A 27,194-nucleotide genomic window follows, 5' to 3' on the forward strand; every position below is an offset into this window, starting at 1 on the left:
GAACTTCCGATTCCGATGCCGAATTCCGATATTGAAAAAATATCGGAAGTCGGTATCGGAATTCCGATACAGCAAGTATCGGCCGATACCCGATACTTGCGGTATCGGAATGCTCAACACTAGTGATAACAAAAGCAATATCTTTTGGTCTTATAACACTTTTTAACAGTGTTTTAGGTAATGAAATCCCATATTATTATTATTTTTTATTTCAATTTGTAGGCTTGCAAATAAAAATAAAATGCTATAAAAGCAACTTTTTGAAGCCAGAATTGTACTGTAATTAATTAACTATTAAATATCTCAGAAACAAGAGCCAACCAGGCAAAACTGAGATCATACGCTTATTCAGCACCACGAGCTTAATATAAAACCATTCAGACATCGTTGGCATCAAAATCACTGTATACAAGTGTAGTCATCTTTTTCTCGCTATTCATTTCATTGTTTGCAGGTTATAATCATTCTGTCCTTAAGGTACTGTCACACTTAGCGATGTACCAGCGATCTTGACCAGCGATATGACGCAGTCAGGATCGCTGGTACATCGCTAAGTGGTCGCTAGTGAGCTGCCACACAGGCAGATCTCACCAGCGACATAGCAGGGGTCGGGGGTCGCTACTTACCTGTCACACCAGGCGATCCTGCGTCCTCCCGCCCGGCTCCACGCGTCGCTAGTCGTCACAGCAGGAAGCACAGTAGGAACCTGACGACGAGAAACAGTCCAGGACGTTCTCGCGCTATCAGCGATAACCAGTGGGGGAGCGGTCGGAGGTAAGTATCAGACATAGCGATATCGCTAGCAATATCACTATAACGTCACAAAAACCAGTGATGTTACAGCGATATTGCTAGCGATATCACTTAGTGTGACAGGCCCTTAACTGAAATGGCCTCTCTATGATTTAATCAAAGTCAGCAGAATTCCTGATTTAAGCTGGAACAGAAAACCATCTGATGTGTATGTGGGCCTCCCAATTATCCATAGACATATGACATCAGGAAAGAAAAGGATAGGGTAGTTGCAATTTCAATGGCCGATCCTTTTGTCATCAGTAGAAATAAGCTGCTGCCAGAAGAGCCTGGCAGCGGCTTTCTCCTCTCTCCACACTGAAACCACAAGTGTGGATCAGTGAGTATTCTTTGGGTATTTTTCTTGTTTTTTTTACCTAGCTCTTCATAGGCAGCCTACTGTATATTGCTGCTAAAGTGCAATGTCACAACCATGGAACCATCACTAAATTAAGTGCACAAATAGGTGGTAAGCATCACTATGAATATTGATTTTAGAAAACAAACTAAAGTTACAATTTGCAATTCAACTTTTATGCAAAAAATCTTAGTGACATTTGCTGTAGCAAAAATATTTGTCTGTCCAAAAGTAATGGGACACCTACACTTCACACCTATAGGAGCTTTTGCATGCAGCTGTTCGGCCATGGAAACTCATACCATGACATCCCCTGCGCATAAGTTTTGAACTGTGTTAATACTAGAGGAGTTTAGTAACTTGACATGGTTTGCCATTTAGTGGAAACAGACACAAGGCTCTTCTGTCCTTAAAGAGAGAAAATTAAACATCATAACAGAGTGGCCCACATTCATCTTTGGGGCCTTGTCTATCACCAGATCTTAATTTTTAAATCGGGAAAGAAATCTTTTAAAAAAGGATTTGATATGTCTTTTCAAATAAGTACATCAACCTCACCAGGTCTAAGAGCTCTATTCTATAATGTATGCAGTTGTTTATTGTAAAATATGGTGAGAAATACTTTCATTCCATTCAATGTTAATTTTCTTTATCATTTCCTTAGAAAATGGATCTTGTGCTGGTGCCACAGAAAGCCTACGGAAACTTTTATGAAGGAGACTGTTACCTTCTGCTCTCTGTAAGTGGCTCAATAATAAAGACAGTCTGTCCATAAAACTTAGCATTTGGCTTAAGCTTTCATCAGGAACACATTACACAATATGCTGAGTAGCTAAGGGAAGTAAGAACAATATAATCAATATGTAAACAGAAAACGAATAGGATGTCGGTACGGACAATTGGCGAGCCTCAAGGTAAGCAAACAGAGGATGCTGCCAGCAAAGCTATTATCAGGGCACAGAATCCCGTAAATGTAGAGCTGAAGCTGAATATACCAAGCTTTTGTCGACTCTGACGTCCTGTCTACTCACTTTAAAAATGATTAATGAATAATGTGACCTTCAAGGCCACACGTGGAAACTGTCATTGATTGTTCATCCTTAAATTCCAGACAAGAAAATCTGGCAATTCCTTGTTCTATGATATCCATTACTGGATTGGAAACGACTCGTCTCAAGATGAGCAGGGTTCAGCAGCCATATACACCATCCAGCTGGATGACTTTTTGGGCGGTAGCCCAGTCCAACATCGGGAAGTACAAGGACATGAGTCAGAGGCTTTCAAGGGATACTTTAAACAGGGGATCATGTGAGTAATGGCAGAACCGGACATTGATGCGCTGGCCTTATCTTGGTTAAGTTCTATGTAAGTGGTAGGCCACCATATGTAGCAGAGTTTTAAGGTTTACATTCTATTTAGGTGACACTTTTATATTAATTATTTACAACTTTTTTATTGTATCTTTACAATTCCATTACTTAGATGTTCAGCTGTAGGATCTCAGCATTACTCTCCATCACTCCAGTGCATCTCATAGTATTGGTTTTGTAAAACAATTAAAAGGTTCTGCACTTAAGGTGCCCATAAATTTTAGATGGCTGCCGACCAAACAATTGTACGGCTGACAACAATCTTTCCCATTTCCCCTTATACTTGAACGGCTTGTTTCAATAGCAAAATAGAGGAGAAAGCCACTGATGGACACTTTGGCAGAGGCTTAACGCTAGGGAAAAAAGGATTAGGGGTTTAAAGAGGACCTATCACCAAAAATTTCCCTGCCTTTTTTATCTTAATATCTTACTAATAAATAAATTGAAATTATTAATGGGGGAAAATATGCAAAGGATATGTCAGTTAAGTTACCTCCCTTTTCCGACATATCTAGCACTGCACAGCAGGTAAGTGACCTATATGGCCTGTGTTGTGGAGTGAGCGTGCGCTGCACCTGGGAACACACTGCTGTTTTATTATAAGATGCCTGTCTGCATGTTCACCATCTATCATTGTCATACTGGTCTGTGATTGGAGGGAAACCGCTCTTATCAGAGCAAAGACCGGTGTGATGGTGATAGACAGAGAAGCTGCTGACAGGCAGGGACCACTGCAATATACATATCGCTGCTTCAGCGGCAGCGATGTTCCCAGGAGCTACACATATGGTAACACTTCTTGGTCTATCTCTTCACTGAACAGTGATATCTTGTGAGTAGTGACGAGCGAGTATACTCGTTACTCAAGATTTCCCGAGCACACTCGGGTGATCTCCGAGTATTTGGCGTGCTTGGAGATTTAGTTTCTGTCACCGTAGCTGCATGATTTGTGGCTACTAGACAGCCTGAATACATGTGAGGATTTTCTAACAAACAGGCAATCCCCACATGTATTCAGGCTGTCTAGCAGCCGCAAATCATGCAGCTATGGCAACACAAACTAAATCTCCGAGCACATCCAAATACTCGGAGATCACCCGAGCATGCTCGGGAAATCTTGAGTAACGAGTATACTCGCTCATCACTACTTGTGAGATCTCACCATTTAATGAAGAAAAAGATCAAGAAGTGTTCCTAAACGCACAGCTCCCGGGGACACCTCTGCACTTGTTCAGATGACTGATCGCCGCGGCTCCAGCAGCCATAAGTAGATTATCACACTTGTCCCTGCCTATCATCAGCTTCATTATCTATCACCATCACACCGGTCTTTGCTCTTACTGGAGCGTTTTCACTCTGATCTCTGCACAGACCGGTGTGACAATGATAGACAGTGACGCTTCAGACAGGCAAGGAAAAGTCTTCTAATAAAGCATCACTGTGGACCCGGGAGCAGCGTTCTTCCGGTCTCTCTGCCTTTAAACACACACATGTAAATATATTTTTTCATAAAACTAGATTTCCAGGACGTCCACCTGACAGCACCATGGAGGACGTCCTCCTCCTCCTTACAGGGACAGGAAAGCACACGAGAGGTTAAAAGGCCATGTCCCACCCCCTTTCCCTCAGTGTTTTTCCTGTCCCTGCACGGAGGGACACGCAAGAGCTTACCAGAGGGGCTCAGGGGATCATGCGGCCAGTCCAATCCTTCCCCTGTCAAGGGGTCCCGGGGCCGAAACTTCCCAGTGGGGAGTCCCTCGGCTCCAAAGGCCAGGAGCAGGACGACGCTCCTGGAGGGAGCCGTTCCTCCTGGTGGGGGGCTCTCGGCTCCAGGATGGGTCAGCTCCCCGCAGGCGGCTGGCCGAGCGGGCACCGACAGAAGTGGGCGCAATCGGGGCTGCAGGCCAGGCGGGCCGGGCCCCGCGGCGGGCCGAGTACCCTCAGGACGGCGCCGACGGCTGGTCAGCACTGGAGGCCTCCAGCGAACGCCATAGCAGGTGGGGAGGTGGCTCCCTGCAGGCGGCGGGACCGGGGAACCGAGCACGGTCGCGAGCAGAAGCCCGGCAGGAAGTGGAGGCGCGGCTTACCAGCGTCACATCCGGTGACGTCAGACGCCGGTTTCAAATCCAGGGCTCGCGCGCTCCTGGACCACAGCGCTCTCCAGAGTCGCCACAGGTCGTTCTAGGCTGTGTGACTGCATTGGTCGCCAGGAGCAGGATGGAAGGCAACGCTGCAGCTGGTGGAGGGGTAAGTGCGCATAGCGCAGACCACCCTCCCCACCCATCCCCACAGCCCAGATCTGACTAGGTGCCCCTTATGTTATTAGGAAAAGGGAACCCCGGCAGAGTCCCCCTCGGGGAAGGACCCGGCAAAAGCCACCTCCAAATCGGTCAGATGTCCGGTGTGCAGAGTAAAGCTGCCAGACACCTATAGCAAGAACCTATGCGGTCCCTGTACCTCCAGGGTCATAGGCGAGGAACAGCCATCTCTCCTTTCCGAAATGAGGTCGCTGATAAGGGAAGAGATTCAGGCCTCTACAGCCCGGCGTCGGTCCCCCAGCCCTGGGCCAAGTCGCAAGCGTCCAAGGTGGGAACCAGACCCAGTATCAGAAGCGAGCCCTAGCGAGGAATCCGATTTCCGGGACTCAGACCAGGAGGAAGAAGGCGAGATCCTGGGGGATAGACAGGATCAGAGCAGGAAGTACCTATTCAGACTGGAGGATACGGACGAGCTGGTACACACGGTCAGAAATACCATGCAGATGGAAGAAGTCCCTAAGCCACAGTCCAGACAGGACTTAATGTTTGGAGGACTGGTGTCCCGCAAACAGGTGGTGTTCCCTGTAAGTGAACACATAAAAGCAATGATCCTGGAGGAGTGGAAGGAAGCAGAGCGTCGGTTGACACTCTCCCGAGACTTTAAAAATAGACTGCCCTTCGATCCCGAGGAAACTCGGGCATGGGAAGAAGTCCCTAAAATCGACGTCCCAGTCGCCAAGGTTACTAAGAAGACTGCTATCCCATCCGAGGACTCATCGGGTCTTCGAGACCCGATGGATAGAAAGGCGGACGTATTGTTAAAAAGAGCATGGGAGACGTTGGCGGCCCTGATTAGAGCCAACATAGCAGCCACCTCGGTGGCCAGGTCTATGTTCCTGTGGTTGGGGCAGTTGGAGGAACACCTAACCAACAAGACCCCGAGGTCAGAGATACTAGCATCTCTTCCTCTCTTGAAATCAGCCACGGCGTTCCTGTCGGATACGTCGGCGGAATCAGTAAGGTTTGCGGCCAGAAACGGCTCCCTCTCTAATGCGGCCCGGAGAGCAGTTTGGCTTAGATCCTGGTCGGGGGATAACCCTTCTAAAGCAAAGCTATGTGCCATCCCTTTCACGGGCCTGAGGGTGTTTGGTCCAGCCCTTGATAATATCCTTGAGCTGGTGTCCGATAAGAATAAGGGATTCCCGGAAGGAAAACCCAGGCGGCCCCAGTCCTTTCGGAGAGGCTTCTTCAGAGGACAGTCGGAGTTTAGGGGTCGAGCGAGGTCTAATAGAAGCTCCTACAAAGGCTCCTTCAGCCAGAGTGGGAGGAACAGAGGTCCCCCATTCGCATCAACATCTAGATCGAGGAGACAATGACGCCATAGGCATTGGGGGGAGACTTCGCCACTTTGCAGCAAACTGGTCACGAGTCACCAACAATCAGTGGGTCCTCAGAACTATCAGGGAAGGCTACAGGATAGAGCTCTATTCTCCTCCCCCCGACAGATATATTTCCCCCCACCGTCGTCCGGGAGGACTCCGCAATGTGGTCGGATCTTCAGGACATGTTAGACTCAGGGGTCATAATACCAGTTTCACCGTCAGAAAGAGGGAGAGGGCACTACTCTTCCCTGTTTGCAATCACAAAGAAATCCGGCGAGGCCCGCACCATCATAAACCTGAAGCCACTAAATACTTGGGTCAGATACAGGAGGTTCCGGATGGAATCAATCCGATCCGCAATTCCCCTAATAGACAGGGACGCAGTTATGTGCACCCTAGACCTAAAAAAGGCATACTATCAGGTTCCTATCCATCCTTCATCCCAAAGCCTACTAAGGTTCGCGATCAGCTCACCAGCCCGGACCTGCCATTTCTAGTTCCAGGGTCTTCCATTCGGGTTGGCCTCAGCTCCCAGGATCTTTACGAAACTGGTGGTAGAGGTGGTGGCCTACCTGAGAGATCAGGGTATTGTGATTGTTCCGTACCTGGACGACTTCTTACTGGTGGCAAGATCCAAAGAGGCGCTCATCCGAGACAGGATCCGAACAACTACCGTAATGGAGTTCCTGGGCTGGGTGATCAACTGGGAGAAGTCGGACCTCACACCAGACACCAGAAAGGTATTCCTGGGAGTCCTCCTAGACTCAGCCGACAGAATATCCTGGCTACCCGAGCAGAAGCAGAAGTCCATTCAGGCCAGAACCAGAGGCCTGTTGAAGCGTCAATGCTCCATAAGGGAAGCAATGGAGGTCCTGGGCCTCTTGACGGCCTGCATCCAGTGCGTCCGATGGGCCCAATTCCACTCGCGGTTGTTACAGAGAGAAATTCTCGCGAGGTGGGACAGGAGTCATCCGTCGCTAGACAAACCCCTAAGGCTCTCAGGACGAGTAAAGGAGTCCCTTCGCTGGTGGTTACAGTCCAGGAACCTTCAGGTGGGCGTGCATTGGACAACCTCTCCATACGTGGTAGTCACCACAGACGCAAGTGCGTGGGGATGGGGAGCCCACATAGAAGGGAAGATCTTCCAGGGGAAGGGGCCAGCAAGCATCAAGGCCAGATCCTCCAATTTCAAGGAACTCTTCGCGGTCTGGGAAGTGTTGCGGAGAAACCGGTCGGTGCTAAAGAGTCGTCATGTCCGCATATTATCCGACAATACAACGACAGTGGCATTCCTGAAACACCAGGGAGGAACCAGACATCAACCACTACAGGCACTGGCGGAAAAGATATTCACGTGGGCAGAACGAACAGTTCGTTCCGTGACCGCGGTACATCTAGAGGGTTCCCAAAACAAAGTGGCAGACTACCTGAGCAGACAACAGATCCACCCGACAGAGTGGGAATTGAACGTAGAAATCTTCGACCAGCTTTGTCAGCGCTGGGGGACCCCCAGTATAGATCTCTTCGCAAGCCGGAAGAACTCGAAGGTTCCCAGATTCTACTCCCTAAATCCGATGGACCATCCAGAAGGAGTAGACGCCCTGAGTCAGACTTGGGGAGAATCCCTCTCTTATGCGTTCCCACCACTGGCCCTCATACCGGCAGTGCTCAGGAAGATACGCGAGGACCACGCAAGAGTGATATTGATAGTGCCATTCTGGCCGAGGAGAAGCTGGTTTCCCCTTCTAGGAGCCATGGCAGTAGAAGATCCAGTTGAACTGCCCCTGTGGGAGAACATCATCCACCAGGGCCCGATCCACCACCCGGACCCAGCAAGACTCCATCTATCGGCTTGGATCCTGAGAGGGACATCCTGAAGGCAAAAGGATTGTCGGAGCAGGTCATATCCACCCTACAGGCCAGCAGGAAGTCGGTGACGTCGGCAATTTATCGGAAGATATGGAAAAGATTCTGTCTGGAGGGTGGCAGGTCCAAGCTCGTGGCAGGCATCCCTGATCTCCCTAAAATACTAGGGTTCCTGCAGGCAGGTTTTAATAAAGGCCTCAAGCCCAGCACTCTAAAAGTCCAGGTTTCAGCCTTGAGCGCCTTCTTCGATTACCAGTTAGCTGCACATCCCTGGGTGATAAGGTTTATAAAAGCCACACAGCGCCTGCGCCCCACGATTAGGCAGCTCACCCCGCCATGGGACCTGGGCCTGGTACTTCGGTTCCTCTGCTCGGACACTTTCGCCCTTAGTGAGAAGATAGCCATCCCTGCTCTCACTCGTAAAACGGCCTTTCTAATAGCCATTACCACGGCCAAAAGAATAGGGGAGATCCAGGCCCTATCCACTAAGGATCCATACCTCCAGATAAGAGAGGACCGTATAATCCTAAGGTTAGACCCGGCATTTACCCCGAAGGTAGCCTCTACAAGAAATCTGAACCAGGAGGTAGTGTTACCCTCTTTCTGCGATAATCCCCGAAATGAGAAGGAGCGGCGGCTCCACTCGCTAGACGTGAGGCGCGCAGTTATAGAATACCTAGAGGCCACCAATAGTTGGCGTGTCGACCCGAACCTGTTCGTCCTCTTTGGAGGTAGGAATAAAGGGAAGAAGGCCTCTAAGGCGTCCATCGCGCGTTGGATTACCTCAGTAATCTCGGATGCCTACCAGGCTGAAGGCGCCAGCCCGCCAGATTCCTTAAAAGCCCACTCTACGAGGGCGGTATCGGCCTCATGGGCCGAGCGGGCGGGGGCGTCAGTTGATCAAATCTGTCGAGCGGCAACCTGGGCTAGTCTTAATACATTCTTCAAACACTACAAACTAGATGTGTTAGCTGGCCAACAAACCGCATTTGGGAGAAAAGTTCTCCAGGCAGTAATCCCACCCGGAGGAGGTGCTTTGGTACTCTCCATGGTGCTGTCAGGTGGACGTCCTGGAAAATAGGTATTAGACCTACCGGTAATGATGTTTCCAGGAGTCCATCCTGACAGCACGGGTAGTTCCCTCCCGGTTGTGTTATACTGCAATGTATTATGTCATGTCATATGCTGTAATATGATCGTTTCATTAAACCGTTTCTAGTATCATCCACCTTGTGGTACTTGTCAAATCACTGAGGGAAAGGGGGTGGGACATGGCCTTTTAACCTCTCGTGTGCTTTCCTGTCCCTGTAAGGAGGAGGAGGACGTCCTCCATGGTGCTGTCAGGATGGACTCCTGGAAACATCATTACCGGTAGGTCTAATACCTATTTTTTGGTGATAGGTCTTCTTTAAGTTCAAGCTACGAGATCCTTGTCTCCGCCAACATCACCTGTCGGGGTATTGTCAGGGGATCCCCATTCACATTAGATGGTAGACTGGGAATGCCAAAATTGGTGGGTTTGGGTAGTATCATTTATATGTATGGTGTATTTAGGATATGCCATTATTTTGGGATCATTTTGTGATTATAGGCAAGTTCCTACATGCTGTCAGGCTCTGTTAAGTACCACATCACTATATTTTTACCATTGACTACAATGTGTCCATGTACAGAATTTTCTTTTGTGTCTCCCTTAGTTATAAGAAAGGAGGAGTAGCATCTGGGATGAAACACGTGGACACCAACACATATGACGTAAAGAGACTGCTTCATGTAAAAGGGAAAAGAAATGTCACTGCTACTGAGGTAAATATAGATAAATAATGGATACTTCTATTAACATAAAGCATTTTACTAAGATAATCCCAATGTGTTACTTAGATATTACTGAGGCAAACAATGTTGGGTCTCTGCTGCCCATTCAAAATGGCTACCATTTCCTTTATCATCATCAGTAAACTTGGGAACCAATATTTGAGCACTTTTATGTGGACATAGCATAATTTGAATGTCGTAATCATCATCCGTGGAGCATTGTGGAGGGCAGATGTTTGTATCTAAGGAGAAATCAGCTATTTATCTATCTCTATCGATTTATCTATCTGCAATACCAAAAAGTACAGGCTGTAAGATTATGAGCATCGAGATAGTAGAAGGTGTTGCTAAGATCTGCCAATGATCAAATATTCAAGCTCCTAGCTTCAATCCATGGCACGTGGAAGGGGCCACAAACCATCAGAAAGCGTTTTAATCACATGGGGCCTTGAGACAGACATCCAGGTAAAGGTGACCACAATCGGAAAGGCTATGATACCGCAGAGCAAAAAGACATTAGAGGCTGGAATGAATGTCTATCCTCTTCACCAGTGTCGGGATCCCTCAGATATCTCTTTCATCTGAAGGACCGATGTTCTTGGGTGTAAGGCACCATATGTCTCTAATTGATTGCTCCGTCGAGAAGAATAACACAGACACAAGCTGTATAATACAACTCGGGATGCCTGCTGCGCGCCTCTGGCTTATCAGTTAGGCTTCCATCTTTTATAGCAAAGAATTTAGACATTTACAGACATGCGCAATAAAGAAAAGAAAAATAGTTACTTCTACAACAGCTTTGCCATGCAAGCAGGAAATATTTGACCTTGGTTCACAAGGGAGATGTCTGAGACATCTCCTCGAAGAAAAGATAAAGTTCAGCAGAATTCATTTAACTCATTCAGTTCTTATCATTCCCCCCTTTGACATCTTCATTTTCCACAATCTGGAACACTGGATCCTGCAACAACAGCGGATAGTGGCTCGTTCACCAGGTACTATCCCAGGCCGACGGGTTGCCCAAGGGAGACAGGTCTTCTACCTTCTCCATCCCCCAGATACTGAAGCCACGTCCATCATTGCAAGAGTACGCTCCTTCATGCCAGAAATGAGATGTCAATCTAGGACTCAAAGGAATAATGGATACATTCTTGTTGTTTACAGTCAAACTTCCTTATCTATTTCTACATCTTTTCTTGCATACAGAGATACACCAAAAAACAAGTTTCAGTAACACATATATTATAAGGAGACAAACGGCAATACGTAATAAACTTAGTATAATCCCAGCTATCCAGCCTCCAATACCCTTAAACCAATTAGCTGGATTAAGAAAAGAGAAGGTGTCTGACCACCAACTGTCCTTAGTACGATTATTGTCTTTATCGTACTGATCTTTAAGTCTTTGAACATCCTCTATTTTTGATCTTGACTTTAAACTACTGTTGGGATCTATATAATGACAGCAAGCGGGTCCGATGACTTGACACATACCTTCTTGCGCTGCAGTTAAATAATCTAGTACTATGGTATGCTGATTAGTGACTATGATAAGCTGATTTTGGACAGCAACGGTGGTGTTCAGTATATCCAATATATCCCATATTTGGTCGTCTAAGTAATCTGTAGCCCTGACTAATTTATCCCACATTTGAGTAATCATAGGATAAATAAAAATAGAACTGACAATTTTATTAGCCACACTCATCTGCACTATATGTGGTCTCCCAGAGAGGCGAGGTGTATTGTCAGCAGCTCTTTTGTACAACGTGTGTTTAGGTATGCTCTGAGTATTCAACTGGTCATTCGGAATAACAAAGGTAGCTGGAGTCAAACGACCCAGAGTACAAGCACCTTTTACCCCTACTGGCAACCATTTATATGCATTGTCTCCACATACCCAGTACATGTCACTAGGTAGGTCCCATAGGGTTGAATGTTGTAGTACCAGTCTATGAACTAAATCTATGAACGCAGATACATTCTGGAGCATGCACCAAGGTGAAAATTGTCCTAAAGGACTACAATAACCTGCATCAGGGTTTCCACAAGGGGAGGTTCCCTTCTTATATTCCGAGGACTCGTTACAAGGCATATTACCAGGAATATTAATACAAGTTTCATTAGTGCCCTGGGGAAATAAATTGGAGTACTCCCATGACATATTATGTAACTTTCTTTCTAGCAACATTGGTTTGAAGGCATCAGTAGAATGAGAAGTTACATCAAAGCTAACTTGTAAACCATACGTTGGAACTTGCCCCAAGTAGGTTAACCGAGTCCTTTTCCTGGGTACCCAAGCCCCCCCTTTATATGCCAGATATTGAAGGTGTGTATTACTTCCTGAAAGGTTACCCTGCCACCAAGGGTATCCTACCCATCCCACAATAGGTATTCCAACAGTTGTGTTCCATAACTTCACATTATTTGTGGCATTATTAGCAAGTGTATCAGAACAACTGGTCCAGGCAAATAATTCCTCGGGTGGCACAGGAATAACAAGGAACGGAATACTAGTGGCTGATACTGGTGAATGTGTGCAGATCCAGCAATCTGCAGGAGACTGAGTGTCATTTGACCAATCATTCAGTAATTTTTCATGATGTTGTATAAACTTATTATTCAAGGACATTGGAGAATTTAGACTGTCCCACGCAGCTACCATTATTACAGATAATGCAACAAAACCAAACCAAAACATTATGCACTCTTATGCTTTGTTAATTTCTGTGGCTAGTTTGCAATGCGATGCGTGGATCCAGGTTGGTCGTCCTTCCAACTTAACAGAAGTAGGCGTTGTTAGGAGTACTTGGTAAGGTCCTTGATATCGGGGTTCAAGGGTCTTTCTGGAGTGTTTCTTGACAAATACGTAATCACCAGGTTGTAGACAGTGAGTTCCTTCCACACTATCTGGATCTGGAATGGAAGAGAAAACTAGAGAATGCATTTGAGTTAAATGCTTTTGCAACTGGATTACATAACTTGTCAAATTATCCACATTGAGTGTTAAGACCTGTGGGTAGTACAACCCTGTGTTTGGTGGTCTTCCAAACAATATCTCGAAGGGTGACAGTTTAGTTTTCCCCGTGGGTGTGTACCTTACTGAGAATAATGCTAATGGGAGACACTCTGGCCATGGTCTATGGGTCTGCTCCATGGTTTTCTGTATTTTTAATTTTAGTGTCCCGTTCATTCGTTCTACCTTCCCTGAACTCTGTGGGTGGTAGGGTGTATGAAATGCTTGTTCTACACCTATCATTTGCATTACATTTTGCATTACCTCAGCAGTAAAGTGTGTACCTCTGTCTGATTCAATTGTTTCAGGGACACCGAATCGTGGTACTAGTTCCATCACTAGTTTCTTTGCAGTGGCTCGAGCTGTAGCCGTTTTCACCGGGTAGGCCTCTGGCCATCCAGAGAACATGTCAACACACACCAGAACATATTCATATGGTCCACTTCTGGGGAGTTGAATGTAGTCGATCTGTAGTCTCTGGAAGGGGTATAACGGTCTAGGACTGTGTTTCCGTGGAGTTTTCACTACCTGTCCGGGGTTGTGTGCTAGGCATATGGGACAGGAGGTACAGTGTAGCTGCGCCACCTTCCTAAACCCAGGAGCAATCCAAACCTTTGTGACTAGGCGCGTCATTCCATTGGCGGACATGTGAGTTGGAAGGTGAACTGCTTCTGCCATCCTTGGCAAGCAGTACTTCTGATCTTTCTTCCACATTCCGTTCGTCTTCTCAGCTCCCATCTTTTCCCAAGTTTCCTTGTCTGTCTGAGCGGAGTCTTCTTGGAACTTTTGTAAGTCTGTAAACAATTCTGATGCATCCTTGTGCACTATGTTTACTTTTTCTGGAGTCCCCAAGGCAGCTTGCTTCGCCGCCTGGTCTGCTTTTTCGTTGCCTTTTGCTTCCATGTTGTCTTTTCTGGTGTGTGCTGGCACCCTCATAACGGCCACCCCCTGTGTCTGGGCCACATTCTCGAGGATTTCTCTGATCAGTGTGGCATGTTTTATGGGTGTTCCTGCTGCTGTCATGAAACCCCTTGTGCGCCACAAAACCCCAAAATCATGTACTATCCCAAAGGCATATCTTGAGTCAGTGTAGATATTTGCTGTTTTTCCTTTGGAAAGTTTTAATGCCTCATTCAGAGCTGTCAGCTCAGCCTCTTGTGCGGACATGTGGGGTGGAAGTGCCTTTGCTAAAATAGTCTCATGTGGTGACACTACCGCATATCCTGTGTGGAATTTTCCACTTTCATCGGCATATCTGCTGCCATCCACAAAAAGTACAAAGTCTGGATTTGACAATGGTGTGTCTGTGACATTGGGCAAGCCAACAACTTCTTGCTGCATCAGTTCTATGCAATCATGTTCAACCTCGTGTGGGGACTCAAAAGAAAGCGATAATGTGTTCTCATCTATATCCCCCCCTTCAGAATCTGCAATTGGCAACAATGTAGCCAGATTCAGATTCTGAGTTTTGGTAAACGTAACATTAGGAGGCATAAGCAAGGCACATTGCAATCTGAGTTGTCTTGCCATAGAAATATGTTTAGAAGAAACCTGATTCAGGATACCGTATATATCATGTGTGGTACAGACAGTTAGTGGGTTATCCAGTACAATATCAGAAACTTTGTCAAGTAGCAATGCGATTGCAGAGACTGCTCTAACACAGGATGGTGTTCCCTGTGCTACAGAGTCTAATTTGGCAGAATAGTATGCAAGGGGTCTATTCTTTTTGTCATGTTTCTGTGTCAAAATGCCAGTAGCATGCCCTCTTATTTCAGCGGCCATCAGTTGAAAGGGTATATCATAGTTAGGTATACCTAATGCTGGGGCTGACACTATGGCCTTCTTCAGATACTGAAATGAGTCTCGTGCAATGTCAGTCAGTTGGAAAGGTATTGTGTTGATGCAATCATACAGTGGCTGCATGTGTTCACTAGCATGTATGACCCATTGGCGGCAAGACGAAACTAAACCCAAAAATGCTCTCAACTGCTTATGGGTTGTCGGTTCCTTCATTTGTTGTACAATTGTGATTCTGTCATTGGTTAAGTGTCGGGTACCATGTGATAGACAATGTCCTAAGAATATGACTTTTGGTTGGCAAAACTGTAATTTTTCTCTGTTGACCTTACATCCATTGTCTGATAAAAACATCAGTAGTGAAAGTGTATGGATTCTACAGTTAGCCTCATCAGGTGCACAAAGCAACAGGTCATCCACATATTGTAAGAGCACAATATCAGGTAGGTGTGGCCAGCCGGCCAACACAGACTGCAATGCTTGCGTGTACAATGTGGGTGAATGCTGCATGCCCTGCGGTAGTCTGGTCCAGGCATATTGTTTGCCCTTAAATGTAAAAGCGAACAGATGCCAACAGCTTTTGTGGAGGGGCACTGAGAAAAATGCGTTTGACAAATCAATCACTGAAAAACATTTCGATTGACTAGGGATTTTTGCCAATAGCGTGTGTGGGTTAGGTACTACTGGTGTCAAAGGAACAAGGACCTTATTTATCTCTCTCAGATCATGTACCATGCGATATTTCGGGGCATCACCTGGTCCTCCTTTCTTTTTGACAGGAAACAATTTCGTATTAGCTTGTGATTTAATTGACACCAATGCTCCATTGTTTACAAGATCAGTGACTTGTGCCTCAATAGCAGCCTCTTGTTGGGCACTGATAGGGTACTGCCGCAGCTGTGGCAACCTTGTGTCTGCGGGCACCTCCACCACAACTGGGGATACGGGAAGTAAGCCAATATCCGCATTCCCTTTTGCCCATAAGGTATCAGGTAATTTGTCTAGGGCTGGGTCCCATGGTTGTGATGTGGTGTCATCAGGATTTTGTGACTCGAGAGCTTGAATTATCATGCAAGCCTCAAGAGCATCCTCATCCTCATCTGGGATAGTAAGATGTACTGTACCATCTTCAGCAAATTTGATATCTGCCTGCAGTTTCTTTAGTACATCTACTCCCAATAGGCAAATTGGTGCTCTTTTGACAAACAAAAATTTATTCAGGAACATTTTAGGTCCTATCTTAACTGGTAAAGGTTTGCTAAAAGGAATTAGGCTAGATTGTCCACTGAATCCTGAGACAAAAGTCGAATACTCTGAAAGGAGGTCTGGAGTTATTACTTTGTCATTGACCACCGAAGAGGTTGCTCCGGTATCTAATAGAAAGGGTACCTTTTTACCATTCACCTGAATTTTAATTACTGGCTCCCTAGAATCGAGTGTCATTCTAGTGGCATTTAGTCAGTCGGTTGTGTCCTCCTTTCTAGATTGATGTTCCCTATCTGCTTTTCTCTTTCGGCAATCTCTTTGAAAGTGACCAGGTTTCTTACAGTAATGGCAAGTAAAAGTCTTTCTCCTTGGTCTCCCTACCGGGTCTTCCAAATCTAGTGTAAGAAACACTTTCCCTTTTTCTCTTTTGTTTTCCCTTAAGTCCATCTCAATTCCCATGGCTCTCTGCTTTAGACCATGGGCATTGTCTGCTGACCTCCAATCGGGAGTACAATTTTTCAACTTCAATTTCATTTCTGGCGTTAACCCATCTATGAAGGACTTAGCAAGCAGTCTCTGTACCCCCGGGTTGGTAAGGTCTAGTCCCTCATCGCTAAATCCCATCTCTAATGTCTGGTAAAAATCAGCTACTGTTTGTCCAGGTTGTTGTGAAACAGCTGTCTGTGAACCTCGCTGTCTGTTTGTCTCCCATGAACGTGTCAAGGACTTCTAGGAATATTCCTGCTGATGCCTGTGTGCGAGGGTTGTCTGCTGCATCCTCCGCTGGCTTTCTAATTGTCAAAGCCTGCCAGAGCTCGTGTTGGAGTGGCAGAGGTAGTTTTAATCTGAGCATATCTTCCCCGTCATTCCAGGTACCTCTGTGTACCATCAACACCTGTCTTAAGTAAGCAGCAAATCGGGCTGGATTGATAATCAGGTCAGGGGCGTTAGACAACAAAGCCATACATTCAGTTGCAGTCCAAGGCTGGTAATGATTAGTAATTATATGTCTAGTGACGTAATCCCCCTGTGCTGTAATCTCCCCGAAGGGTCTGCTTTGTGATCTGACAGGGGCTAATAGGTTGGGCGCATGGTATCTGGGTGCACCACAGGCAAGACAATTCTCCCTCCAATTGGGGTTTTGTTGACCACAATTACTGCAGACCCATCCAGGTTCATCACTGCCACTAGGTGGCTTAACAGCTATTTGCGTCTCTGGGTACAGCTTAGCCGGTGGTGGAGGTGAACTGGGAGTTGTGGCAGGAGCCATAGGTACTGGTGGTGGCACTGACAAAGGGGTTGGATAGGGTGGAGGCTCATGCATTTTCTCCACTGGGTCATCTGTCATTCTGACCTTCTTTGGACGTATCCATTTCCCTGTCTTCTCGTTATATGCCCACTTTTCCCTCTGAGCAACTTGTGAACATTTTAAACATGCTTCAACCTGTTCTCCCCATCCCGCATCTGCAATTTTCCCTTCACCCATGACAGCACCACATGAGAGAGGGATCCGCCCCGCCAGGACAGGAACCTACTGAGACATAAGGGGCGGCACCTCTCCCCCGCTTCAGTTGGGTTCCTGTCCTGGAAGGAATCCCACTGTGGCGGTGCCTGTCATGGGCGAAGAGAAAGAAGACCCAGGCCCGTCCCGGCGCGGGAAGAACAGGTAGCTTACCTGTAGCGCCGGCCGTCGGGTCCTGGAAGCGCAGTCCCCGGGGTCCCTGGGGCTCCGGGTTCGTGCGGGCGTGGATGGGATCCCGGTGGCTCCGGGAAGCCCCCACCGCGCCGCCCTCCCCTCGCGCACGCCGCATCTCGATCCCCGTGGCAGGGGAGAGACGCTGGCGTCTTCCGGCCGCTGACGTCAGCGGCGCTTGGAATGCTGGGTGCGCCGGCTGACGTCAGCAGAAGGCGACGGTGTAATGGCGCCGGGTGCGACGCCGGCCGGCTTTCTGAAGCGCTGGGCCGGCGGTCGCAGGGGGGAGGGGAGGAAGACGCTCACCAGGCGGAGGCATGCAAATTAAAAGGGGAAGACAGCGGTAGATCGGCGGTGCAAGATGGAGTCCGAGCAGGAACGTTCAGCGTCCCTGCCTCCCTCACAGCCCTCTGGCAGAAAGCATGGAAGCCATTCAAGCAGCAGTCGCCCCAGCCGCAGGTCGGGGCACTCCTCAAGGTCCAAAGAGCGCGGGTCAGGTGCTCCGACGCAGCCTCCAAATCCAGTACCCTTGATTACGGGTGGTGAGTGATCTTCGTGAATGTCAGCAGTATATTAATAGGGGGTTTTTCTATTGTTTGCTTCACCCTGTAGGAAAGGCCCAGAAAAGCAGGAAGCAAGAAGAACAATAGGGATTGTGCTATATGTAAATCTCCCCTAGCAAGAGACTGGCAAAAAGATCTCTGTGCTTCGTGCATTCAGCGAACTATGGCGGAGGAAGCGCCTAGTTTCGCAGCCAATCTAATATCTGCCCTCAGGTCAGAAATGGAAGGCTCAATTAAGTCCTTATTGAAAAAAGGGAAAAAAAGCAGGAAGGAATTCCCTAGTTCCCCCTCAGATTCCGCATCAGTATCATCTCAGGCGGAAAAATCATCCTCCTCAGACTCCTCAGATAGTGACACAGGGGGTAAGCCATGTTTCCCTGTAGAAGATACAGATGCCCTCCTAAAGGCCATTAGAACCACAATGGGCCTACAGGAAGAAAGGGTGGCTAAAACCCTAGAGGACGTCATGTTTGGGGGGCTTCAGGAGAGGAAAAAACGAACCTTTCCAGTAAACGCGAAAATCCAGGCGCTTATTGAGAAGGAGTGGAAAAAGCCTGAAAAATCGGGGGCCCTTCTATCCGCTTCTAAGAGGCGATACCCCTTTGAATACAAGGATATGGAAATATGGGACAAAGTCCCAAAAATAGATGCAGCGGTGTCCAGGTCTTCCAAAAGGTCGGCCCTGCCCTTGGAAGACGCAGGGGTTCTTAGAGACCCGCTAGACAAAAAAGCGGACTCATATTTGAGGCACGCATGGGAAGCAACAGCAGGAGGTCTTAAGCCGGCGATAGCGGGCACCTGCACGGCACGCTCCCTCATGATCTGGCTGCAGCAGTTAGAAGAGAAGCTGGCGTCAAGGGTCCCAAGAGAGAAGATCTTATCAGACATGTATCTCTTGCACGGGGCAGCGGCTTTTCTGGCAGATACCTCGGCGGACTCTATGCGATTAACAGCCAGAGCAGCGTCACTATCAAATGCTGCTAGACGCGCGTTATGGCTTAAAGGCTGTCCGGGTGACCTTCAGTCCAAGGCCAAATTGTGCTCTCTCCCCTGCGATGGCCGATTCCTGTTCGGCAAAAACTTGGACGATATTCTGGAGAAAGCAGGCGATAAGAAAAAAGGCTTCCCCAGATTCCCTATGGATCAGAGGAGACAGCCCTTTCGGAGGGGAAGATTCAATAGAGGACGTCCTCCCGCTGACAGGAGAAGATGGGAGGATAAAAAGAAGAAAGAATCAGGGTTTATGTTTGGTGGAGGCACCTCCACCTCCAAAAAGTCACCACAGTGACTCCAGTATTCCAGTAGGAGCGAGATTGGCACTCTTTTTCCAGGCCTGGGAAAAGATCTCCTCCAACACCTGGATTCTGAGCATCCTAAAAGAAGGCCTGAAAATCCCCTTTATTCGTCAGCCAAAATCCGTGGTCGTCATCACACCTATCAGGAAGATGACCGAAGAACAACTGGCCTTAGAAACAGAAATCCTGAGCCTGATAGACAAGCGGGTACTGTCCGAGGTGCCACGCTTACAGGAAGGAAAGGGGTTTTATTCGCCCCTTTTCCTAATAAAAAAACCGGATCAGTCATTCAGGACAATCATAAATCTCAGACGCCTCAATCTATGGATAAAGAACCCGACCTTCAAGATGGAATCAGTAACTACGGCAGTGAAGCTGCTACATCAAGATTGCTTCATGGCCGTAGTCGATTTAAAGGATGCGTATTACCACATCCCTATCCATCCAGATTACCAGAAATACCTGAGGGTAGCGCTTTATATTCAGGGCACACTAAGGCACTTTCAGTTCAGGGCTCTTCCGTTTGGCATATCCATAGCCCCGAGGGTCTTCACCAAGGTCATAGCGGAAGTGACAGCCTTTCTCCGGATTCACGATACGGTCATAATACCATACCTGGACGATTTTCTTATAGTGGGCAGTTCAGAGGACCACTGTACAGCACAGCTGACTCAGGTGATCAACACCTTGCAAGAGTTAGGGTGGATAGTCAATTTCAAAAAATCAAAATTACAACCCCTAAAGAAACAGACCTTCCTAGGATTTATACTGGACTCAGAAAGGCAAGAGTGTCTGCTCCCAGAGTCCAAGATAGAGAAGGTGCAAAATCTGGCCTTGGCGGGCCGAAACCAACCATGTATGACATTAAGAAAAGCAATGTCCCTGGTAGGTACCCTAACATCCTGTATTCCGGCGGTCAGGTGGGCTCAGTTTCACACCCGGCAACTCCAGGGGGAGATACTAAGAGCACAAAGATCGCTAAGAGGGCGTTTGGAAGGAAAGCTGGAGCTTTCCTTAAAAACCAGAGACTCTCTCAACTGGTGGTTGAACGAGACAAATCTGACCTTAGGAATACCATGGGACAGACAGGCGACAGATATAATTTTAACAGATGCAAGCTCCTCGGGGTGGGGGGCACACCTAAGGGGCCTCATAGGTCAGGGTTCCTGGACACCTCAAGAAAGGAAGGCATCCTCCAACCTGAGAGAACTGTGGGCAGTGGGCAAGGCCCTAAACCACTTCATTCCGCTACTCCAGGGTCAAGATGTACGCATCATGTCAGACAACAAGGTAGCAGTGGCATACATCAACCACCAAGGAGGGACAAGATCACACTCCTTAATGGAAGCAGCAACAAACATTCTGAGCAGGGCAGAGGATCACCTACACTCCGTGACAGCCCTACACATAAAAGGGGCAGAAAACATAGAGGCAGATTTCCTGAGTCGCAATACCCTGAGGCAAGGAGAATGGGCACTAAACCGATCTATTTTTCAAAAGTTAATTCAGCTTTGGGGGGAACCGGTGATAGACCTCTTTGCAAACAAGCACAACAGGCAAACAGAAAGGTTCTGCTCTCTAAACCCAAGGGAAAACCCATGGGCAGTGGACTCATTGCACATCCAGTGGAACTTCAGACTGGCTTACGCGTTCCCCCCAGTAGCTCTGATCCCGACTGTGGTAAGAAAAATCAGAAACGATCAAGCCAGGGTGATTCTAATAGCTCCATTTTGGCCAAAAAGGCCCTGGTTCGCTCTGCTACGGAAGATGTCCCTCTCCGATCCTTGGGTTCTGCCAGAAATCCCGGACCTACTAGTTCAGGGTCCAATATTACACGCTCAGGTCAAAGGATTCCATCTGACGGCGTGGAATTTGAAAGGTCGCTTTTAATAGATAGGGGGTTCTCCCCTGGGCTGGTGGCCACTCTGCAAAAAAGCAGGAAACCGGTGACTACTAACATCTACGGCAGAACATGGGATAAGTTCCTACAGTTCTTGGGTAAGCCGTTAGGGAAAGAACCTCCGATTAGTGACATCCTAGAGTTCTTACAATCTGGGTTGCAGATGGGGTTAGCAGTAAACACACTTAAGGTTCAGGTGTCGGCACTAGGGGCGCTCTACAATTGCAAACTGGCATCAGATAGGTGGATAGCCAGATTTATTAAATCCTGCCATAGAGCTAGACCTATTCCAATACCTAGAATAGCCCCCTGGGATTTAAACCTGGTGTTAGAAGCCCTTACAAAAGAACCGTATGAGCCATTACATCAGCTACCCCTAAAGTTTTTGACCCTAAAAACGATCCTGTTAGTAGCCCTCACATCAGCCCGCAGGATAAGCGACTTACAGGCTCTCTCAGTAAATCCTCCTTATACGCAAGTCTTTCAGGATAGGGTAGTGTTAAGAACAGACCCCAGTTACCTGCCCAAGGTAGTGTCAGATTTCCATCGGGGTCAGGAAATTGTTCTTCCATCCTTTTGCGAAAATCCAAAAAATCTGGGGGAGGAAAAATTCCATAGTCTGGATGTTAAAAGAGCTCTTGTAGAATATATATCTGCCACTAGCCAGTGGAGGAGGTCACAGTCCCTATTCGTAGCTTTTCAGGGTGCCAGGAAAGGCTATGGGGTTTCAAAAGGGACTATTGCTAGATGGATCAGGGAAGCCATTAGTGTAGCCTATTCAGCTAGTGGTATCCCGATTCCTGACGGCATCAAGGCTCATTCCACCAGAGCCGTGGCGACCTCCTGGGCTGAAAAGGCAGAGGTATCAATCGAACAGATTTGTAAGGCCGCTACCTGGGCCTCACCTTCAACCTTCTTTAAGCACTATAGATTAAATCTATCCTCCTCTGCTGACTTAACCTTTGGTAGAAGGGTGCTGCAAGCGGTGGTCCCTCCCTAAGGTGTTTCGAAGTCTCCAAAAATCTCTCATGTGGTGCTGTCATGGGTGAAGGGAAAACCACCATGGTTACTTACCGGTAGCCGGTTTTTCCGGAACCCATGACAGCACCCGTACATTCCCCCCCTTTTTCACTGTATGGTGTGCACAATTAGTAGGGTGTTTTGAGTGTTGTGGTGTTGGATAAACATGTAACTAACCGGGAAGTCCTCTCAATGCTCTGTAACCCAACTGAAGCGGGGGAGAGGTGCCGCCCCTTATGTCTCAGTAGGTTCCTGTCCTGGCGGGGCGGATCCCTCTCTCATGTGGTGCTGTCATGGGTTCCGGAAAAACCGGCTACCGGTAAGTAACCATGGTGGTTTTTCCTGACTTCGTGTCTTTTATTTCTTTCCATTTATCCTCATTCAAAGCCTCTTTCCCTTCTACCTTGAATTTTTTTAATATCTTTTCTAGGTCTCTTGCTGCACTTCTTCCATATCTATCCTCAATTATATCACATAACCAATTTCCCTCCTCAGGTGTCTTTCCCTGACTGTTCCCCATTTCTTTATCCTGTTTCTCTTGTTCCTTCCTGTTAATCCTCCCTTCCTTAGGTGATGTATTGGGTAAGCTCAAGACTAGGCTCTACTATACCTCGTTACCTTCTTCCTAAGGTGCTAACAGGCTAAATGGGGTGTCTGTTCCTCGTTGTACTACGTGTTTCATGTACTTATATGCTATGTAACATCCGAACAGAAGCACTCCCACAACACACAGGATTGTAAACAAAGTATCCATCTATCGGGGTTCTTCAGTCATATCTTGTCACAGGCTCATTTCACGGTCCTGTGCTCATTCGATCACACTCTTATCTGTCACAAGGTTTATTCGTAAAGGGTGTTGATTTAAGCTTAGGCGGTGACCTCCCCGAAAGGACGCTGTCACATAACCCAGTTAGGCAATATCACCACTCTTTGAACGAATACCTACTGTGCAGCTTATTTTTCTACTTTCCACAACCTTTCAAATCAAAGTAGCCATTCAACAACCTCCCTGATTCCTAACACGGAATCTTCTATTGTGGAGAACTTGTCCGTCGGGGCTTTGCAGCATGAACTGTTCACCCAGCCTTATATTCCATAATGTCAGACCTCTCCCATTTCGATTTGCATCAGCTCTTTTTCTAAAATTAGCTGTGCACAGACAGAACCTACAGTAACCTCTCATTCGAGCAGAAATTACATATGCGTGTCACACCCGATTTCCTCAGAGTTCTTATATGGACCTGATCTTACGGCCCCCTCCTCTACTAGATTCCCCTTTATACGGACCTTAGTTATAATGATACATTATGAAGAGCAGAGAAGAGAAAAATTGATCTCTTACCTGGCCAGGTGTTTAGGTCTGCTGTTCACAATTTCATCAGTAACTGGAGTGGTCTGTAGATCGGGTAGTCTTGGAGAGGTGCCTATATCAGGTCCCTGTTCGGGCGCCAGGAAACTGTCGGGATCCCTCAGATATCTCTTTCATCTGAAGGACCGATGTTCTTGGGTGTAAGGCACCATATGTCTCTAATTGATTGCTCCGTCGAGAAGAATAACACAGACACAAGCTGTATAATACAACTCGGGATGCCTGCTGCGCGCCTCTGGCTTATCAGTTAGGCTTCCATCTTTTATAGCAAAGAATTTAGACATTTACAGACATGCGCAATAAAGAAAAGAAAAATAGTTACTTCTACAACAGCTTTGCCATGTAAGCAGGAAATATTTGACCTTGGTTCACAAGGGAGATGTCTGAGACATCTCCTCGAAGAAAAGATAAAGTTCAGCAGAATTCATTTAACTCATTCAGTTCTTATCACCAGCGAGTCTTGCGTTCGTCTTGGACACAATGATGGCTGAATATTGATCTAATGGCTACGTGAGCAATGTTATGAAGAGGCCTTCATGAAGGAACGTCACAAGAGTCCTACTCCCGTGATTATGGTGTAAGGTGGCATAATGTACAGTAGATAGAACCCTCTTATCTCCATTCGAGGTACCTTAACAATTTGGCGTTACATTTATTTGGACGTGGAACTAGTGGTATGGCCATTTCTCCAAGTGGAGCCATTTTTAACTTTGCAACACCTGGCCCATGCTACATTGAGCAGCCTGCATGACTGAAATCTTGATGATTGTAAGTGTGAGTATTTCTGCGTGTAGTAAGGGATATAAACGGCTGAGGAGAAAAAATAGCGCAAAATAGGGTCTTATCCAATAGTAATTACTAAAAATTGTATCAATATATGCTGACCTGATTCCAGGTTGTATGGCTGCTGCAGATCCACGGGTGATTTTGTGGGGAGGTTTAGCTGGATGCAGTTCTGTCTGTAATGGAGACAGAGAGATTGACAGAGGGTGTCATGTGGCAGTCTGCCCATCAGAGGTCACTGGAGAGCGCCGATGGCAGTGATTATGTAACTGTCATATGAGTGTTACATAACTGCCAGAGGTCAAGGTGACTCTGATTGGGCAGAGGTGACTGTCAGGTGACAGAGGGTGGGGCTACCTGGTCTGTCTGAATCAATACTGAGGTAAGCTTCCAGAAGCTTCAGTCAGCCAGGGGAGCTCACAGGTTAGGAGAGTCTGTCACACAAAGGAGACCCCTCAGAGACTTTGGACAGTGGAAACGGTCACGGGGGGTGACCCTATAGGATATTGGTCACAGGCAGAGACTGCCTGTGAGGACCTGGATTATTGGAGGACTTTGTAAGGTGAAACGCCGTGGTGGATTGGCCTAGGGCAGCCACGGCGGATAGAGCCACGAAGTACGCCTGACGGAGAAAGTGTACAAGTGAAGGTGCCCGGGCCTGTCTGCAGGAGGATAACAGTGTGAAACATCTGTCATGTTTTGTTCTGGTCGTCGTCAGGGCGACCAATAAAAGCAAACCTGTTGAATACAATTCCTGCCTCTATCTCGTGCCTGTCGACGTCAAGAAGCGGGTCACCCCCCATTCCTGTGAGTTCAGCACACCTCTGCCGCCTACCAGCCACACCACCTAAATACCACAGCACGCTACCCTCCGCCCCAGCCTGCCACTGGTCCCTGCAATTTTACCAGAGAAATATGTAAAAGATGGAAAGTTTGTGGTCTGTATCCGCGTTGCCAGGTGATGAAGAAACATAAAATGCCGGAGATAATGTAAAAAAAGTTGCTTTTTTAAAATGTTTCTACGTGTTTTGAAGTGTAGCCCACTTCTTCTTCAAGAAACAAAAGCCATACACTAAGTACTTAATAATCGAGATGTTTTGACATTCGTTTCCATTTTTTCATGCGTTGCATATCATTATCATTAACATGTCAATCGATTCTGTGATTTCCATAAATTTTGCTTCTTGGTGTTGCAATTTAGTTATTGAGGTGTGTATAATGTCAAATGCATCTAATGAATATCCAGCAATGTTTCTTCCACACTAGCATCATGGGCTCTCTCCATCTATAACACCATAACATCTGCTCTATACATAGGTGGAGCTGAACTGGGGCAGTTTTAACCTCGGTGATGTGTTCTTATTGGACCTTGGCAAAGTTATTATTCAATGGAATGGACCTGACAGCAACAAAGCAGAGAGAATGAAGGTATTTGACCATATGGTAAAATGGAAGGAAGACAGACATAAATTTATCCAGTTCAGTCTTCTTCTTGTACCTGGTAAATTGGTTCACTGTGTCCAATGTAAATCAGAGTTACGTTTAGATCAACCAGTGCCATGGACAGTCAGACAGATAGAAGGGGGTTCTTTTGCCAAAACAGTATAAAACAGCCCCCTATGTCTGTCTTAACAGTCTTTTTAAGCCATAAAAGTGTATCAGCTCAATCCCTGATAGAAATTAGGAAACTGCTAGCTTAGCAATCCTCCCACTTAGCTAATACACAAAAAATGTTAGCAGTGGGTTGATTAGCGTCAAAACAGATACCCCCACTAGGATCGCTTTTCCTAAAGGGAGCATGTCAGGTCCACCATGTCCTCCAACCCAGCAGCATTCACTTATTTATGAGTAAATTCCCTGCCTAACCAGCCCTGTATAACGTTTTTAGGTAAAAATGAGGTTTAAAGAAATCACTTATATTGTCCCTGATAATGCAAATTATGTTATCTGTCTTCATCGCCAGATACTTGAAATTTTGCTCACGCGCCACACATTTCGGCAGTGTCGCTGCACCTCTTCAGCAAGGTGTACGCTTAGGCTGAGTTCACACGTGGCGGTTTTTTCGCGTTTCCGCGGCGGTTTTAACCGCGCGATTTTGCCGTGAAAAATAAGCATCCCATGCATTCCTATGGGATTCCGCAATGCTGTGCTAATGCTGCGGTTTTTACCGCGGCGGAATCGCTTCACGGTAAAAACCGCAGCATGCTCATTAATTTGCGGAATCGCGGCAATCCCGCACCCATAGGAATGCATTGTTCCGCTTACTTTCCGCATGTGGCTGTGCACACCATGCGGAAAGTAGGCAGAACAATTGCGGATGGTACCCACGGTCCGGAGGAGAGGAGACTGTCCTCCGGGCTTTGGGTACCATATCCCTGTAAAAAATAGAATTTAAAAATAAAAAATATTGTTATTCTCACCCTCCGACGTCCCGCGCAGCCTTCCTGCTTCTCTTCACGCTCTCGTTCCCAGTAATCCTTTGCGAAAATGCCCGCGATGGTGTCCGTTCTCGCGGGATCGCGAAGTCTCGCGGTCATTCGCGCGACGTCATCGTCAAACGAACGGACGCCATCGCGGGCATTTTCGCAAAGGATTACTGGGAACGGATGTGCGGGACGTCGGAGGGTAAGAATAACACCCTTTTTTTTTTTTTTTTTTTTTTTTTTTTTACATTTTATCTTTTACTACTGATGCTGCATAGAAGGCCT

General features: G+C 47.1%; 1 protein-coding gene across 2 annotated transcripts in view; it reads left to right on the forward strand.

The window, feature by feature from the left end:
• The window catches only part of AVIL (advillin), a 134,626-nt gene that overhangs the window by 50,598 nt on the left and 56,834 nt on the right, over positions 1–27,194 (forward strand). For both annotated transcript variants that reach the window (XM_073576756.1, XM_073576757.1), the window contains exons 3-6: positions 1,815–1,889; positions 2,262–2,458; positions 9,724–9,832; positions 25,804–25,914. In XM_073576756.1, the coding sequence (XP_073432857.1) occupies positions 1,815–1,889; positions 2,262–2,458; positions 9,724–9,832; positions 25,804–25,914 (492 nt within the window). The remainder of the gene's footprint in view (positions 1–1,814; positions 1,890–2,261; positions 2,459–9,723; positions 9,833–25,803; positions 25,915–27,194) is intronic.

This window comes from Dendrobates tinctorius, unplaced genomic scaffold (assembly GCF_039654945.1).
Source record: "Dendrobates tinctorius isolate UK_male_01 unplaced genomic scaffold, ASM3965494v1 ptg000051l, whole genome shotgun sequence".
Lineage (NCBI taxonomy): Eukaryota > Metazoa > Chordata > Amphibia > Anura > Dendrobatidae > Dendrobates > Dendrobates tinctorius.